Source organism: Malania oleifera, chromosome 7 (assembly GCF_029873635.1).
Source record: "Malania oleifera isolate guangnan ecotype guangnan chromosome 7, ASM2987363v1, whole genome shotgun sequence".
Taxonomy (NCBI): domain Eukaryota; kingdom Viridiplantae; phylum Streptophyta; class Magnoliopsida; order Santalales; family Ximeniaceae; genus Malania; species Malania oleifera.
This window is the reverse complement of record NC_080423.1, coordinates 76637899-76654898: the sequence shown is the minus strand read 5'-3', so window position 1 is coordinate 76654898 and position 17000 is coordinate 76637899. Positions and strand designations below refer to the sequence as shown.

The following is a 17000-nucleotide window of genomic DNA, read 5'->3' as shown; positions in this document are numbered from 1 at the left end:
GAAATATACTCGTGTACCCTAGAGTTGATTGAAAAAATCGTCTATACGGGGTAAAGGATATTTATTCTTAATAGTAACCTTGTTTATCTCCCTACAATTAATACACATTCGCATGGACCCTTCTTTCTTCTTTACGAACAACACTAGAGCTCCCTCTAGCGATACACTAGGTCGTATAAACCCCTTATTCAACAAATCCTGCAACTGTTCCTTTAATTCTCCCAATTCAGCTAGCGCCATACGATACGGGACCTTAGAGATGGGCGCAGTCCTTGGACGTAAATCTATAGGAAAATCTACCTCGCGCACAGGAGGCAACCCTGGTAGCTCCTCTGGAAAAACATCAAGAAATTCTCGTACTACTGGAATGCTATCAATCTTCGATTCATTTTCAAATGCTTCTTTCACAAATGCTATAAACCCTTGACCTCCATCCAAAACTAATCCACTCGCCTACATAGCTGACACTAACTACGTTGGAGCACGTACCCGTGAGCCAACGAATTTGAATTCCTGCTCTCCAGGAGGTCTGAAAATTACTTCTTTCTGGAAACAATCGATGCTGGCATGATTGATAGCCAACCAGTCCATGCCCAGTATTATATCGAACTCACACATATCAAACACAATAAGATCTTCTGGTAGTACTTTCCCCTAAGTACCCTCTGACATCTGATCACTAATCCTGATGGTGTAGCTATCGACAGAGCTATATCTAATGACTAGGTCTCACTCTCAGATAATTTAACATAAGATGTAGAAATGAAAGAATGAGTAGCACCCGAGTCAAAAAGAACAATAACTGGGTATGATAGAATAGTAAATGTACCTGTCACCACATCCGTAGCAGCCTATGCATCACCTGGCATCAAAGCGTATACTCGCGCTGGAGCCACATTCCTCTGCTGGCCCCCACGAGGTGCCTGGTATCCTCCCTGAGCTTCTTGATGTCCTCCCTGATAGGGTCTGGGAGCTAGGACCTGGTTTGGCTAAACTGGGCATTCACGTATCACTTGACCAGGTCTCCCACAACGATAACATACACCTTTGCCTACCTGACACTCTCCCAAATGATGTCTCCCGCATGTCTAACACACTGGGTAAGTCAGTGCACCCTGGTTCCCTCGAGGTCCTGCCATCTACCTCTGGTCTCCCCTATCGCGACCTCCTCTCCATGGACCCCTACCGGTGCCAACTTGAAAACCCTGAGGCGTAGGCCTCTTCCTCTGACTCTGAGCTGCTACACCCCTCTGAATGCCACTTTCAATAATCGCAGCTCTGTCTACAACCTCTGTGAATGTTTGAGCCCTAAAACCAATCACCTTCTCAAACAGATTCTGCCTCAGTCCTTCTTCAAACTTCCTTGCCTTTTTCTCTTCAACAGGGGCTAGATGTGGAGCAAAACGCGACAACTCAACAAACCGAGCCGCGTACTGTGATACAGTCATCTGCCCCTGTACCAAATGCAAAAACTCTGCTGCCTTTGCACTTCGAATGATAGTAGGGAAATACTGCTTGAAGAATAGCTCCTTGAATCTATCCCAAGTCACTGGAACTGGAACCGGCCCCTGCTCCTCTATCAGACGCGTTGCTCTCCACTAGCGCTTCGTCTCCCCTATCAATTTAAATGCTGCAAATGCTACCTTCTGCTCATCCGTACATGGAAGCACCGTCAATGTCTCTTCGATATCCTGGACCCAATTCTCAGCTACAATCGGGTCATCTCCTTCAGCAAAGGATAGGGACTTCATCCGCATAAACTGCTCAATCGAACAGCCACTCTCCCCGGAGCTCCTGGCCATCTCAGCCATCACCTGCTGAGTGACACTACGCAGTACAGCATCTGTATCTCCTCCACCTATGCTGGAAGGTCCTGGCCTATCTTCCCTAGCATTTGTGTCACTGCTTCCTGGATCCATCCTGAAAACAAGAAACATACTTAAGCAACTTATCTCCTATACGGACCTATCTTGTACCAACTCAAAATTAACTGCCTTCCCTGACCTTAACCCAATATCTAGTTCTATAACCTAGACACACGACCCGACAATAGTTTATTATGGTTTTCCTAAAATCGTCACCCTAGGAAAAACACAGAAACCACTATGAAAATCCTGTACCCAGACACAAAACAAACCCCAAATCCTTTTCCTATACTCTGGTATTGCTTCTACTGCACTCTAGAGTCTACATAACCTAGTAACCTAGGCTTTGATACCAAACTGTAACGACCTGCTTAATTTACATGTTTTTTTTTTATTTTATAACATAACATTTAAAATGCTCTGATACCAAATTGAATCATCAACCTAAGCAGCGAGAAACAGATATCATATAAACATAACCATAAACCATTATATACAATACCACACAATACCAGAGTACTAACTTGTTTCCCAAAAAATACACATATATCTATTCCACAAAATACCTTCAACTATGCTGGGATATACAAAAAAATCCTCCACAATACTCACTTCACTGACAGGGCACTACTGAAGCCCCTCTATCTACGAGCCTGGTCTGCTCGCCTACCTGGATCACTTGAAAAATGATTCAACACTGGGATGAGTCAATGCTCAGTATGACAAAATATGCTATCACTAGTGTGTGGCAAATGAGTTACAGTATTATGAAAATCTGTTTTCATATAATTAAGTATAACTGAATATGTAAATACAGTACAAGTAATAAAATTCACCCCCTTTCCTTGTTGCTTAACATAACAGTATCGTAGGTTACTATTCAAAATACTTCTATTATACATAAGTATGTTCCCTATTTCTGTAAATCTGTATATACGTAATAGTAACTGAAAACTTTCCCTGTGAATAACTGTGTGTCATGATTTAACCCCTCATGACAGGGTTGTGTGGCCCGTAGGCGGGATTTACCCTGGCTGGCCAACCAGGAATAAATCACTATACTCCATCGGTCTTATCTGCCTACCTCAACCCATATCTGATGAGGAGCCTGTCCACGTCAAGGGCCTAAGTGATCGACCTACTATCACGTATTATCTAAATAGGTGGTTGCACTCATAACGTAACATAATATTTGTAGCAACGATACCGTGCTCTGTAACTGCATAGTCCAACAGGGTATGATATTATATAATATATCTTTATATACAGCTATCTGATTTACCATGATTCTGAAATAACCGTAATAACCATGATACTACATAAACTGTACTATAATTCATATGTCACAATACTGAGAACTGTATAATCATAACACTGAAACTGCATAATCATAATACTGAAATTTGTATATTCATGGTACTGAGATTCGTGTAATCATGATACTGAAATTTGTAAAATCATGGTACTGAAATTCGTAAAACATATCTCCGAACTATATTCATATTCTCAAGCCATACCATACTTTAATACATAATTTTCATAATTTAATAAACTGTGTAATATTTTAAAAATACCTAACATAGCATATTTCCCTTACCTGACTACTAAAAAGCCCATATGGTATACGCCCTAACATCCGCCGGGCCTCCTACACAACACCCTGAAAACAACGTTTGCCAGAACAAAATATCAGTATTTCTTCGCCAACATCATTTCCTGTAACTGTCAAAAGGCCAAAAATGGACTAAAAGGTCTTATCCTGAATTTGGGATGAATTCCAACTCAATCCCACCAACGATCCGTCCTAGCAAACTTGAAGAGAACTCTACCAGGAACATCGTGGTGGCTTCAAATCTTCGATCCGGGGAGGAATAGGCCCGGAAATGAAGAGAGAAGTGAGATAGGGACGTAGAGAGAGAGAGAGAGAGAGAGGAGAGAGAGCGGCTTTGAAAATGGATAAAAATTCGGTTTTAGCTATTTATAGGGTCAGATTCATCGACGAATCCCTGTATTTGTCGACGAAATTCAAAGTAGCCCAATCCGTCTCTCGGTATTTTTTCATCGACGAACCTCTGTATTCATCGACGAATTCCCTTATACACTCGTCAACGAATCTCTGTATTCATCGACAAATTCTGGCGATTTCTTGAAATTATTATATTCTCCAAAATGCAACGTCGTCGACGAACGCGCTACGGCCTCCTTCTATTCTTGTTTCCATTTTCTCTCCCTCATTATAATTAAAATAATATTATTCTTCGGATCACTACAATTTATCAGTAAATTATTTATGTAAACTCAGTTGTCACATACTAATAATAGCATATTTCTTCTTACTGAGAGTTGTCTCATCCCAGTGATTTAACATTTTTCAGGTGATTTAGCTAAACGAGTAGATCAGGCTCGCGAGTAGAGAGGTCGTCTACACTACCTTGTTTATAGGGTAAGTGTTATCAGGGGGTTGTAGTTTTTAGTAGCATTCAGGAATTTTTGGGTAGAAGATGCTAGAATGATGTGTAATTATGTATGTATATTTTGGGGAGATACTGAATTCTAGTATTGTGTATATAGTTGTATAGTTTTGTATTTTCTATTGCATAGGTATTTTCCAGTAGTCATTATAGAGGTATTAGAGTAAGGTAATTTACAGTCAGTATATATTTTTAAAAAAATGGTATGAAATTTCAGGTCATTACATGCTCATTGCTGCTACTGCAGCTTTTTGGCACCTGTTTCTCTTCATCTACCTAAGTACGCTGTCTCATGGACTTAACACCTAAAATCATGTCTCCACCAATCGCCACCCTGTTTGTCATTTGATCCCCCAGTTTGAGCCCATCTTTCCTATATACCAAAAAGATGCACCGTCTAGACATCACACCAAACCTAGATCCCACTTTATTAGAAATGTGCATAGCTGGACCTCCAAACTCTCTCAAACCAAAGAAGTCTACTGCATAGCCTGTCCAAGCCTCTCCTACAACTCTACCATCTAGTGATACCTTTGACGATCGATTAATCGAGAAACATGCCATACTCGTCGATTTTACTAAGAAGTCCCTTGCAAGCCCTACAAACACCATACCTTGCTCACAAAAATCCTTGAACACTAGCGCACTCAATACCAATTGAGCTTCCGGTCTAGTACTCCACCTCAACCACAAGTTACATTTAGCAAACAACTCTAACTTGTGTCGCATGAGATACCCCCAGACCTTTTGTTATAACCTCAGAAAGTATTCATGTCCAACCCATGATTCTGCCCTTATCGGTCCCCAAACATCCATAATAATGTAGTTAAGAATACCCTCCGTTTTGTGAGTGGTTGTATTACACAAAATGACATTACCTGACTCAAAACTCTCGGCTGTAATTACACCTACAACTGTGTTACCCTGCAGTGTATAAAGATTCCCTACTATCCTCTGTTCCTTCATCGCCATCAATATGCCATCACACACCATTATCATACCGCCTTCAAACTTGTAACTATACTCGTTATAATCCAAAGCACCCAATGATATCACATTCTTTCGTAGATCAGGTACGTGCCTTACCCCACACACTGTCCTTACCACACCATCGTACATTTTGATCCTAATATCCCCTATTCCAACAACTTTGCAGACCGCACCATTTCCCATTAGAACGGAATCTGAAATCACCTATGTAAATGGTGATCTAGGCTTTGTTGGGCATCACATGAAAAAACATCCCTATTCTAGGATCCAAGAACCCGTGAGGCGTTATGAACTTGATAAAACAAAAGGCATCTCACAATCACTGCTCCCTGAGTCCCCTTCTTCCACTACATTAGCAGATTTTGACGAACCCTCTTAAGCTTTTGCTTTCCCCTTCTCCCACTCTGGACATTTCGATTTTATGTGCCCTAGTTTCCCGTACTTAAAACAGCAAACATCCTTCCTCCTCCTGGACTGCGATTGAACTTTATTACCACTTAGTCCACTCCAAGACTTGCCTCTCTCACAATCCTGATTACCCTTCGCCACGAGCCTTTCACCATGTGAACCCTCATCGCTAGCCTTCTTCCTTTGATGGAACCTCAACAATGCACTCATGGTGTTCTCTCACTCCACGGTTTGTTTTCCCCAAGTCAGCGTCGTAACTAGATTCTCATATGTAAGCGACGTAAGTAGAGAATTCAGCAACATCAACACTTTGTCCTCTTCCTCGAACTTCACATCAACTCGCCCCAGATCAGTAATGATCTGATTAAATGTGTTGATGTGCTGAGTCAAGTTTGAACCCTCCGCCATCTTAAGCTAGTATAATTTTTGCTTAAGATACAACTAATTTGTCAATGACTTGGACATGTATCAGCGCTCCAGTTTCAGCCAAATAGCTGCTAGCGATTCCTTATCCATGACGTGATAAAACACGTCATCGGCTAGACATAGCTTGATAGTGGACACAACTTTCACTTCTAGCTCCTTCCAACTAGCGTCGTCCATACTTTCTGACTTCTTTCTATATAGATCCTTCACCATTCCTTGCTGCACCAACAAGTCCTTCACCCTCCTCTACCACAGCTAGAAGTTCCCCATTCCATCGAACTTACCAACCTCAAACATCACAGAAGAAATCCCAGCCATTTCAAACCAATAACTTTGATACCAATTTTTGTTTATTGGATGTGCAGTGAAAGCACATAATCGCACATGAATTAATCAACAAACAACAAATGTAATCACTTGATGATGAAATATACTAAAGAAGCAGACACTTAGTAATGAGAAGAATGAAAACACAACCAAACTACACAAGATTTACGTGGTTCAGCAATTTGCCTACGTCCACGAGAGTAGCAATTGTTTTCACTATCACAATGAAGCTTACAAAGATTAATCACGCTAGGGTTACATCATAATGATTATACACTAATCTAATGCGTACAGAAGACTTCTATTTAATCTAAAACACTTTTGTAGCAATCCTCCAGAGAAAATTCCTCCAAAAACTCTCAATCTACTAATCTCAAATTCGAAAATCTATGACGTCTGCGAGTGAAACCGTTGACGGTTTAGGCCAAATCGTCGTCGGTTTGAAGCCAAGAAGATTGCCTTTGTAGCACTGCTTGAAACCATTGACGGTTACACCCCAAACCGTCGATGGTTTGCCCTCAAGGATGCACCCAGCATCTTTCTCTTTACCCCTCGCTTCATGATGCTTTCCCCCATACGTGCGTTCCACTCAGAATATGAGCCACATCCCCAACATTTTCTTTAAAGTTATGATTTTTCAAATTCAAGGTTTTCTTCTTTAAAAATTCAAAAAATATTTTTAAATTCATTTTTAAAAATATTTTTGAGAATTACAATTGCTTGATCCCTTTTTGAGGATCTATAGGTAGCCTAGGTAATGTGCAGGGCCAACCAAAACTAAAAAACAAAATCTAAAAATCTTTTCCCAAATTTTTTTATTTGTAATTTTGTATGTTTAATAAAATAAATTGAAAAAAAAATGGAAAGATTACAAAGTGGTAGAGTTTCCATGAGGATCATTCCTCTGCATAGACCCTAGGAAAAATCTTTTCACGGGTTTGAGACCGCTTAACATTGTCTAAAAAAATAAATAAAATTTTGCAATCTGCCATAGGTGGTCAATCACCCATTATGGGCTGGTCGACCAACCTAACTTGAGAGCAAGTGCAGTCTACTAACCGTAGAGGGTACTCGATTGGTCCCTACTGTGATGACCCAAAAATATATATATGATTAAAGTACAATAATAATAAAATAATAAAAATAGTCATTAAGTTAATATCAATACAGAAGTGTTTTTCTGTAGGATCCTTGATTCCATGTTTGATGCCTAAGAAAGACCTTGTCTTAGCGAGTGCTCAGAGACCATTGCGGCTCAGTCGCTCCCTGGAGGTCAGCCTGGTCAAAATGGAATTTCATATGATAAACAGGATAGACACTATTTGTACACGTAAATAAGTATATATACATAAAATAGTGTTTTGACAGACATAATTTGTAGAAATACATAATAAGATAATAATAATATAGGTATCATATGTGGGGCCCACAAGACTATGTGGGGTCCACATGAGTCCCGGAGCCACGAGACACTGTTTATATACGTAAATAAGTACATAAAATAATGTTTTAACTGATATAATTTGTAGAAATATATGATAAAATAATAATAATATAGGTATCCTATGCGGGGCCCACAAGACTGTGTGGGGCCCACATGAGTCCCGAAGCCGTATGGAGGTTTTCACAAGTCTCAAAGTTATGTAGGATGCATAAAATCGTATAAGAGTTATTCGAGTTACGTAGGATCCATTCGGGTCTCGAAGTTGTGTGGGGCCCACAAGACCATGTGGGGCCCACATGAGTTTTCAAAATTCAAATTTTATTCTTATTCAAAAAAATAAATAATAAAATAAATAAATACTAAAAGTAGTTTAAAATTAATAACAATGATAATAATAATGATAATAATGATTAGAAAAAAAAATAATAATTAATTAACTAATTGATTAATTAATTAGATAAGTGATTAATTAAAAATTTATTTAATGGGAATGGTGGCAAGCACTCCCACATGGCCTCCATCCCCATCCCATACTCAACCCATACCTTGCCCATCCTTTGCCCATTCTTTAATTTTTAAAATTATAATTTCACCCATCTCCCCACACTTTTACAAATTCCATTTCTTCCCCAAAATTTTCCTATAAATAGGGAGCTCTCAACCTTCATTTTTCACAACAATTTTCCAAGGAAGAGAAGGATTAGTGAGTGAAAGAATTTGTGGTGGAGAGAGAATTTTTGAATAAATTCTCAATCACCCACTTTTTCCGATCTCATTTCTTAAAGATAATTATTGTGTTCGTAACACACGGTAAAAGAAGAAGGTAAGTAAATTTTGATTATGTTAGTTTCTTTTTATTTTAAATTCATACCCGAGTTTATTTTGTACATAAATTTTAATTATGTTACTTAGTTCCACAAAATTTCCATGAGTTTATTTTTACGCATATTTAATTATACCAGTTCTATCTTTAATATACTTGCATCTATTTTTGGGTTAAGAAATGTTCCAATCCCCTCGGGTAAATTTTCAGCATTTCTTTCTATTCAAAAATAAAATTATATATATTTATAACATAAAAATTTTGTGGCATGAGTTTATTTCTACGTTACATTTTTTATGTAAATATGAGTAAAGATGAGATTTTCACGATATTATTTTAAATTGCATAAATTATAATAAGATGATTTTCAAACCCCTTATGGCAACGAAAGTTCAAAGTTACAGATGCTCGGTACCGCAGCTTAAAGTTTATACGGATCAGAGTGCACCCACACTGTTTACAGAGTGGTTATTTATGTTAGTGGATTTCTCCTGAGTGCACACCTGGTTCCGGACCAGGACTTAATAAGGAAAATCTCACTTAAAGTTTACGTATGTTGATTTAGTTTGGTCGGCCAGCCATCTAAGTCCAGTCTTCGGACCGCACAACCCAGTCATGGGGGTAAACATGACTTACGGCAAACAGGCCTAAGGGTGGTTTTTACAATATATGTTTATACATATTTAATTACGTGTACAAAGTTACTGATAATTTGAAGGAAAAGTGTAAGTTTACGTGAAAATGATCATTTTGGTGCTTATATGACGATCTAAGGAAAACGTATAAGGAAAAGTATATGTATGTTTATCATTAAATATTTTTACAGTTTTAAAGTTAAAAGTTTAATTTAGCAGTTATAGTATATGATTTAAAAATTTACTGTTGAAATTGATGACAAAAGTTTTATGCAGAAATTGTTAAATTTATGTTTATTCTAAAAGAAATCTTGAAGTTATAGTATTCTTTATTGTTTTACGAAATTCTTTAAAAACTCATTTTGGCCACACACTAATAATAATCTTATTTACTTACTGAGCGTCGTCTCATCCCAATCATATTTTATTTCAGATAACTCTGAAGGACATGTCGGGAATCAGGCTTAGCAAGCATGCGGGTGGGGATTAGAAAAATAAAGATTGATTAGAAATATTAGTATGGTTTCAGATATTTATGTTTGTGTAATTTTCCTTCTTTTGAAATAAATGATTGTAATATGGAATATTAGTGCTCTGGTTTAATAAAAATTGAGTTTATTTGCTTCCGCTGTAAATTAGTAGTAAAAAGTTAATATCCCAGGCCCCTCGGGGTCGGGGTGTTACACCTACTCTCCATCTTTTATACAAATTTTTAATACAATTTGCATTATACTTTGTCCAAATCCACACAAATTCAAATCCAACACCTTTTCTAAAGGCCAAAAGATTAAAATTATATTAAATTTATTTTAAATTAATATAAATTTAAATTTAAAATTCAAAATTTATTCTCACAAACACAATCTACAAATAAATCCATATAACCAAAACCATTCCATTGGGCCAGACACAAAAAGATTGTGAATGGGCTTGGCCTGAATTTGAATGGACTTAGACATGCTAGGAACTCATACCTATGAAAGAAAACTAAAATCAGAAATAAATATTAAAAATTAAAAATCGATAATATATTTGGTTAATATTTTTAAAATAAAATAAACTAGCATTTTAATTGAACAAATGCTTCTTTTCATACTTGAATCAAATAAAAATTAAAAATAATTAAAACACAATACATTTAAAATATTATAAACAAAATAAAAAAAGTTATAATTATTTTACTTAATTATTATATTTAAATTTTCACTTTACAAGAACAATCTTGCTATACAATACAATTTTTTTGGCAAGTAGATTTTATTATTATTTTTAAAAATTTTTTCTAAACTTAGAGACATTAAATTTATATAATCATTTTATTTTTATTTTTAATTGCAAAGTGCATATAAAATGAATGAGTTAATGTAGAAAAAAAATTAATTTTGAATGTTAAAAAACTCTGAAAAATAAATTGTCAAATTAACTAAAAAATATTAAATTAAGTTTTAATTTTTTTTACATATAATTAAAAATTAATAACAGAAATAAAAATTTAAAATGTAAATAAACATATTTTTATAATACATTTCATATTAACACTTCATTGCGCTCATCCAACGGTTGGGATGCTCCCTTGCTTCCACTGCATCAAATCAAAGCGTCCACGCGGAACACTCGATCGTTGGAGGGAGTTTATTAGGGTTTAAGGTCCGTCGACTCTTGTCCCATTCCAAACCTTCAGGCTTCAAGCCTTTCTCTATTTACTATAAAACCCAACCAAAGAGCTAAAATCCCCGTCTTTCATAATCTGCGTCTGGAACCTTCGTTCGCCGCATTCCGGTCTCCGATCGGATGGCTTTTGCTTGCGGTTTTCGTCGCATCCTGGGTGGATCTTCTACGGCCTCCACCGTTCTTTGGTCGCAGTTAGCTTCGAACCGTTTCTATACAACTCTCACTAATCCAAAGCTCTTTGTGAGCGGTACGTTTCGATTCGAAACTATGGTAGCATGGTTATGTGCTGGGCTTTCGTTTCAGTTTGCTCAGAAAACGGTGGAAAATAAAGTTGATGAGTTGTTCATATTGTTTGATTGCTTGTTTATTGTGATCGGTTTAGTTAAGTTTAAATTGCTTAATTGAATTGATTAGCTCTTGGCTAATTCTGTTTGTCTTATTTGACTGTTTACTGGGGGGTTTAAAATATGATGAGGGGAAGAAAGAATGCATTCAGGAAGTTATGAATTGAATTGAATATTCTCCATTTCTCTTCTCTACTTTCTCTCGTCTGTTCTTCAATTTCTCTCCTACTTATCTTCTTCCATGTCCTCTCCTCTCCTCTCCTTTCGTCATTCTTCCCTCTATTTTTCTTCGTTCTTCCTATTTTTCTTAAAGAACTGCATTTCTTTTTCTGTTCATGTTTCGATCCACTAGATTGGGTTATAACATTGATCCTGTTTGTTTTAGAGAAAAACCAAATGCTCCATTAAGCCAAATGATTTGAGTAGGTTGATTTGAGTTTGAATTTTTTTAAAACAAAAAATTTTAAAATTGTTAAGAATCAAAGATGTGAATTTTTTTATGCTTTAGATTGATTTGTTCCAGCACTTTATGTAATTTGAAACACTTGTTGTGGTCCCTAGCTGTTGCTTATTACGTTCTTAGAACATTTTGTTGTTGACCAATTTCTGTGCCACCGTTTGGCCTTATCCTAGGAGTTAAAATCAGAGCAATATTAGTTCAAAAAATCAATATAAGAGTAGTTTGGGAATGTTATCCTAATGACATGTTATTTTAGAAATATTCTATTCTCAATTATGTTAATCTATTACATCATATTCACTTTCAAGAAAGTCATTGGATCCAATTGTTGTAATTGTGTTGTTGTGGTATTGTTATTTATCTTTCACCATATGGTTCCCTAGGAATTGTGAGTTCAAGATATGGACCCAGCTAATATTTAGGTGCTCCCAAATTGCTGTAGTGATTGAGGCACGCATTTGGGTAATTCAATATGAATTTCAGTCTTAGATCTTTCTGTGGGATGAATAACAAATAATTTGATTCTTAGAAAAAATGAACTTTGAGAGAGAAAAACTGTTCTGTAAAAAACCAATGCAAAAGCTGCTGTAGGAAACTTAAAATGTTTTTCCATGTGTTTAGCTAATACAGCTGGGAAGAGTTGTTGGCATGTGTTCAAGTATTAAATACAATATGAAATTTTGTCTTTGATTTTTCTATGCGATGAATAGCAAATAGTTCGATTTTTTTTTTCTTTTTCAAATGAAAATTTAAAAAGAATAGATTTCATTGTTAGTGGGTACTAAGTATCCGTTTGTTATTGCTGCAGTGACGTAAAAAATGCTGTCGAGAAATCATAGATGAGAGACTGAGACTAATGCAGCTTTCCTACTGAAACAAAGAAAAAAGAAAAACTGTTCTGTAAAAAACAATGCAAAGGCTGTTGTAGGAAACTTAAAATGTTTTCCCATTTGTTTAGTTAATATACCTGGTAAAGAGTTGTGGCTGTAAAAATCAACAAGAAGAGTTTTGCTTTTTATTGCTAACAAAATATAGGACCAACATGGGCAATTTTCTATCTGTTCTCCCTGCAAAAGCATAGAAACATGCCCATGGTTTATTCCTAAGTCTACATATCTTTTCTTTGTAAATGAAGTTGTCTTTTTTTTGTTGTGCAAAATCAATTTTGTGGCAACCAAAAGCATTACCATATAGATTCTAAGAATAATGAATAGTTTGTGTAATCTTGAAATTTTGTCTGAACTCTGAACTCATGGCCGAATCTTCCTAATAAGCAAAAAAATTCTAAAGATTTCTAAATTTGGATGAAAAATGTTTGGCCCGGAGATATGATGTTATGCTCAGAAGCCACTGGATTTAGGGGATAAACTTAATTCAATGCTCAAATTGCTTAAGTACTTACTTCTTAAAGTACCTTTCCAAACTGCATTTTTTAAGGAAAATAAAGTATTTTTTTCTGAAAAAGGTAACCTTGATTACTTTTGGATAAACCTTTTTTCAAATAATCCTTTTTCAAGAAAATGTACTTTTCTATAAGTGGTTCGAAACGATCCCTTAAAGGTTGCCTAGGTCTTTTAGGTTGCATTCATTTCATGGTCTGGGGTTTACTCTATAATTCACTGTATTATAGAATGCAAAATGTTACCTTAGAGGTGCTAGCTCTTGGTTTAGTTGGACGGTGAACTGGCTAATCAGCCTTGGTATTTATAGCTGCTTTCTGAGTAGCCCTTTTAACAATTACCAAGAAAAGTGGTTTTTGTGTGAAAAGATGTGTTGGAGAGGAGACCAACCAATGGAGTGGGTTAAGCAGTGGACAATGCGCCAATTTTTTTTTTTTTTTTTAAGTATTATGAATATTATTGTATTGAAGAGTTAAGAGCTTTCAGACATTGGGTGTGTGCATGCAAAATGAGTAGCCGAAAGCTTATAGGTTGGCTAGAATCCCTAGAAGTCATTCCCACCCATTGCCTTCTCTAGATTCTTTTAACTTTTTTAACTACAACTAGTTCTTGCTGTTGGATCTTGCTGATAATGTTTTTCCTACATGATATTTGACTAGTAAGGACCATATGGAAGTCAAGGATTTCCTAAATTTTGTGAATGCTCCCGTTTGCAAACCTAAAATGCATTGAAAGAAGATGCTACAGCTCGTCATTTTATCCATTTGTTCAAAGCATAATCAAGGTTTCTCAGAGATTTGCAGACCTTCATTCTGATGTAATTTGATGCAGGCCTTTCAAGATTGACAACAGATGAAAGCCTTACAAATGCATTTTCCCAATTTGGGCAGCTCATGGAAGGTAGTAACAAATTTTTTTTATAGAAGATTTATTTGGGCATAGTGCCCGAGTTTTGGTTTAAATTCGGTTATATTGGCTCAATGATCTGCAGCTAAAGTCATAATGGATAGAGTCTCTGGAAGATCGAAGGGATTTGGTTTTGTCACATATGCTACTGTAGAAGAAGCCGAAAAGGCTCGGGAGGGAATGAATGCTAAGTCGTTGGATGGATGGGTTATTTTTGTTGATCCTGCTAAGCCAAGGGAGCCTAGACCCCCACCACAGCCAGAACCAGAGCCTTCTGAAAGTGGATTCAGAGTAAATAAGACAATTGGATGGTGTGGATGATTGCTTTGGAAAGTTCGATCAATTTCATCGTGATAAAAGAAAATTGGTCTCTGGTAATTTAAATATAAATTAGATTTGGGAACATGGACTTCATCCTTTCTTAGACAAATGAGCAATTTATTCGGGCAATCAGCCATGTTGTATTAACTCATTCATGATAGTCCCATGACACAGTCTTTTATGTGTCTCTGTATGTTATCTAAGTATGAAATAACAGTATGAAAAGGAGAGGAAAATATCAAGAAATTTATCTTGAAATTTATATTTTGATGTTTGGTTATAAAGGAAAGTAAAAAAGAAAATAAAAGTTATATGATATTCATGAATAAATTTTGGATTTTATATGTTATTAATATTTAATATTTTTATTTTTTGTAAAAAAAATTTATTTTTAATAGAATTTAATATGGAAGGAAAATACAATGGAAAATATGTTTTTTTTTTTTTTTAATTTTTAAAAAATATGTTTCACTTTAATGGGCTAATCAAAATCAAAGATTTCACTTGAGGAAAGAAAAAAATAAAAAATAAAGAGGAAACATATTTTTTATTGTATTTTTCTTCCATATTGAATTATATTAAAAATAATTTTTTATATAAAATCTAAAATTTATTCATGAATATCATATAACTTTTATATTCTTTTTTACTTTTCTCTATAACCAAACATCAAAATATAAATTTCGCTATGTATCTACCATAACATGCCTATTCAAGAAATCAAATCACCTACTCTCAAGGTGTGGTTCAGGTGGTAGTGTAGTTTGTGGGAGTCTCTTTCACGAGGTCAGGTGTTCAAACCCTTTCGGATTCGTTTCCATCCTTGAATTCCTGAAATTTATTTTTCTTTGGAGTTGTGGGGTCAGCTTTAAGGGGTGCGGGATTAGTCACGTGGATTGTAAAACGGACACGTAGAAACTTGTTGCGTAATCCAAAAAAAAAATCAAATCACCATTTCGCTCCAAATCCAACTCTCACATAAAAAATGAACTTGACTAATTATAGCATAATATTTTTAAATGTTTTCTTGATTTGTAGTTATGTGTTGATAAAATTAAGAGCTTGCTTGGATTGATCACGATAATGAAACTTGATTTCGGAAGTTGCAATACTTTTGCTATTTCTCAAACTTCTAGTAATAAATGCTTCTACTAACAGAAGCATGGTTTAGCAAAATATTTAAGCAGAAGCAAGGACCTCTTATTGTATAACATGACAATTCACATTGTTGCAGGAAAATGCAATGTTTGTGTCAATGATGAAGCCTTTGCCAGTTTCTAGAATGGCATATGTTCTGAGATTTTTTTTTTTTCCAAAGTGAGAATAAGTCAAATGGGATTCTTTGCCTTTTTTTTTTTTTTAATCAAGTCAGCATTGAATTTACCGGATTTTCTAGTACCATCAAAGTTGCACCTGCAAAAAAAATCAACTTGAGCTTCTCAAGAAGTTTTAACATGTGAGCCTCTTGTGAACATAAATGTGTCCTTTTCCAATACCCCTTTAAGCCTCTTGTAAGGAAAGGGTTTGGGTTTTGAGCCAAGAACCTAAGCCTTCCTACGATCCCTATAAAATGTCTTATTTTCACCAAATTGCCACAATAACGGATCTAATCTTAGCTTATGTCATATTCTCCCCAAATTAATGAGATTAGACCCAAAATTAGCCCAATTTGGGCATTATAAACTCGTAACAATATATTAACTCCTTAAAATTTGAAATTTGAGGTTTGAAATTAGTCCACGGAAAAAAAAAAAGAAAGAAAGAAAGAGTATCAACAATAGTCCTCCTTTGTTCATCTCTCCTATCTAAAAGAGTACAACAAAGCTAAATTCACCGATTTTTGTATGGTGCTAATTTCGGACATTTAAATTAACACAATGATCAAAGTAAAAAATCTTATCTAAATGCATCACAATAAAAATAAGACATTGTGACAACGTGTTCAATTGCCATCTTATTGTATGAAAGACAAATATGATATAGTAGTATGTCAAGCTATCATCTATGCACAAAATAAAAAGAAGATGCAGTGGTAACGTGTCTACTTACCATCTCAAAATATAAAGGAAAGAGTGTTGTGATAGTGCGTCCAACTACCATCTATGCACGAAATAAAAGGAGAATGCATTGGCAACTGTCCTGTTACCATCTCATTGTGCAAAAGAACAAAAGTGTTAGAAATACTACGACCAATAGGACCACACATAAGATGGTAAACATGTAAAAGGTGATGGGTTGACAAAAGATCATGTGGTAGACATTTTACATTAATTCTCCACTGAACCCCCCCCCCCCCAAGACAGCAAACAAAATCTCCCTGCAGTTCTGTCTATAAAATCACCCTGAGATAACACCAATCTCTTTACAGCCCTATCCACAAAGCCACCCTAAGATAACACTAATCTCCTTATAGCTCTGTCTATATGAATCTTCAAACCAATACCCTTCTTGGTCGTACCCAAAACATTTGTTGTTTATGGTGTGACTCTTATACTTTGGGAGTTTAATA

General features: G+C 35.8%; 1 protein-coding gene across 1 annotated transcript; it reads left to right on the top strand.

Annotated features, from left to right (window-relative positions):
• The first annotated feature begins 11005 nt into the window (after nt 1-11005).
• LOC131159170 (organelle RRM domain-containing protein 2, mitochondrial) lies at nt 11006-14749 on the top strand. The gene is made up of 3 exons (XM_058113880.1): nt 11006-11307; nt 14096-14164; nt 14256-14749. Exons 1-3 carry the CDS (start codon nt 11181-11183, stop codon nt 14489-14491), a joined length of 432 nt encoding a protein of 143 aa, XP_057969863.1. The 5' UTR covers nt 11006-11180; the 3' UTR covers nt 14492-14749.
• The last annotated feature ends 2251 nt before the right edge of the window (nt 14750-17000 follow it).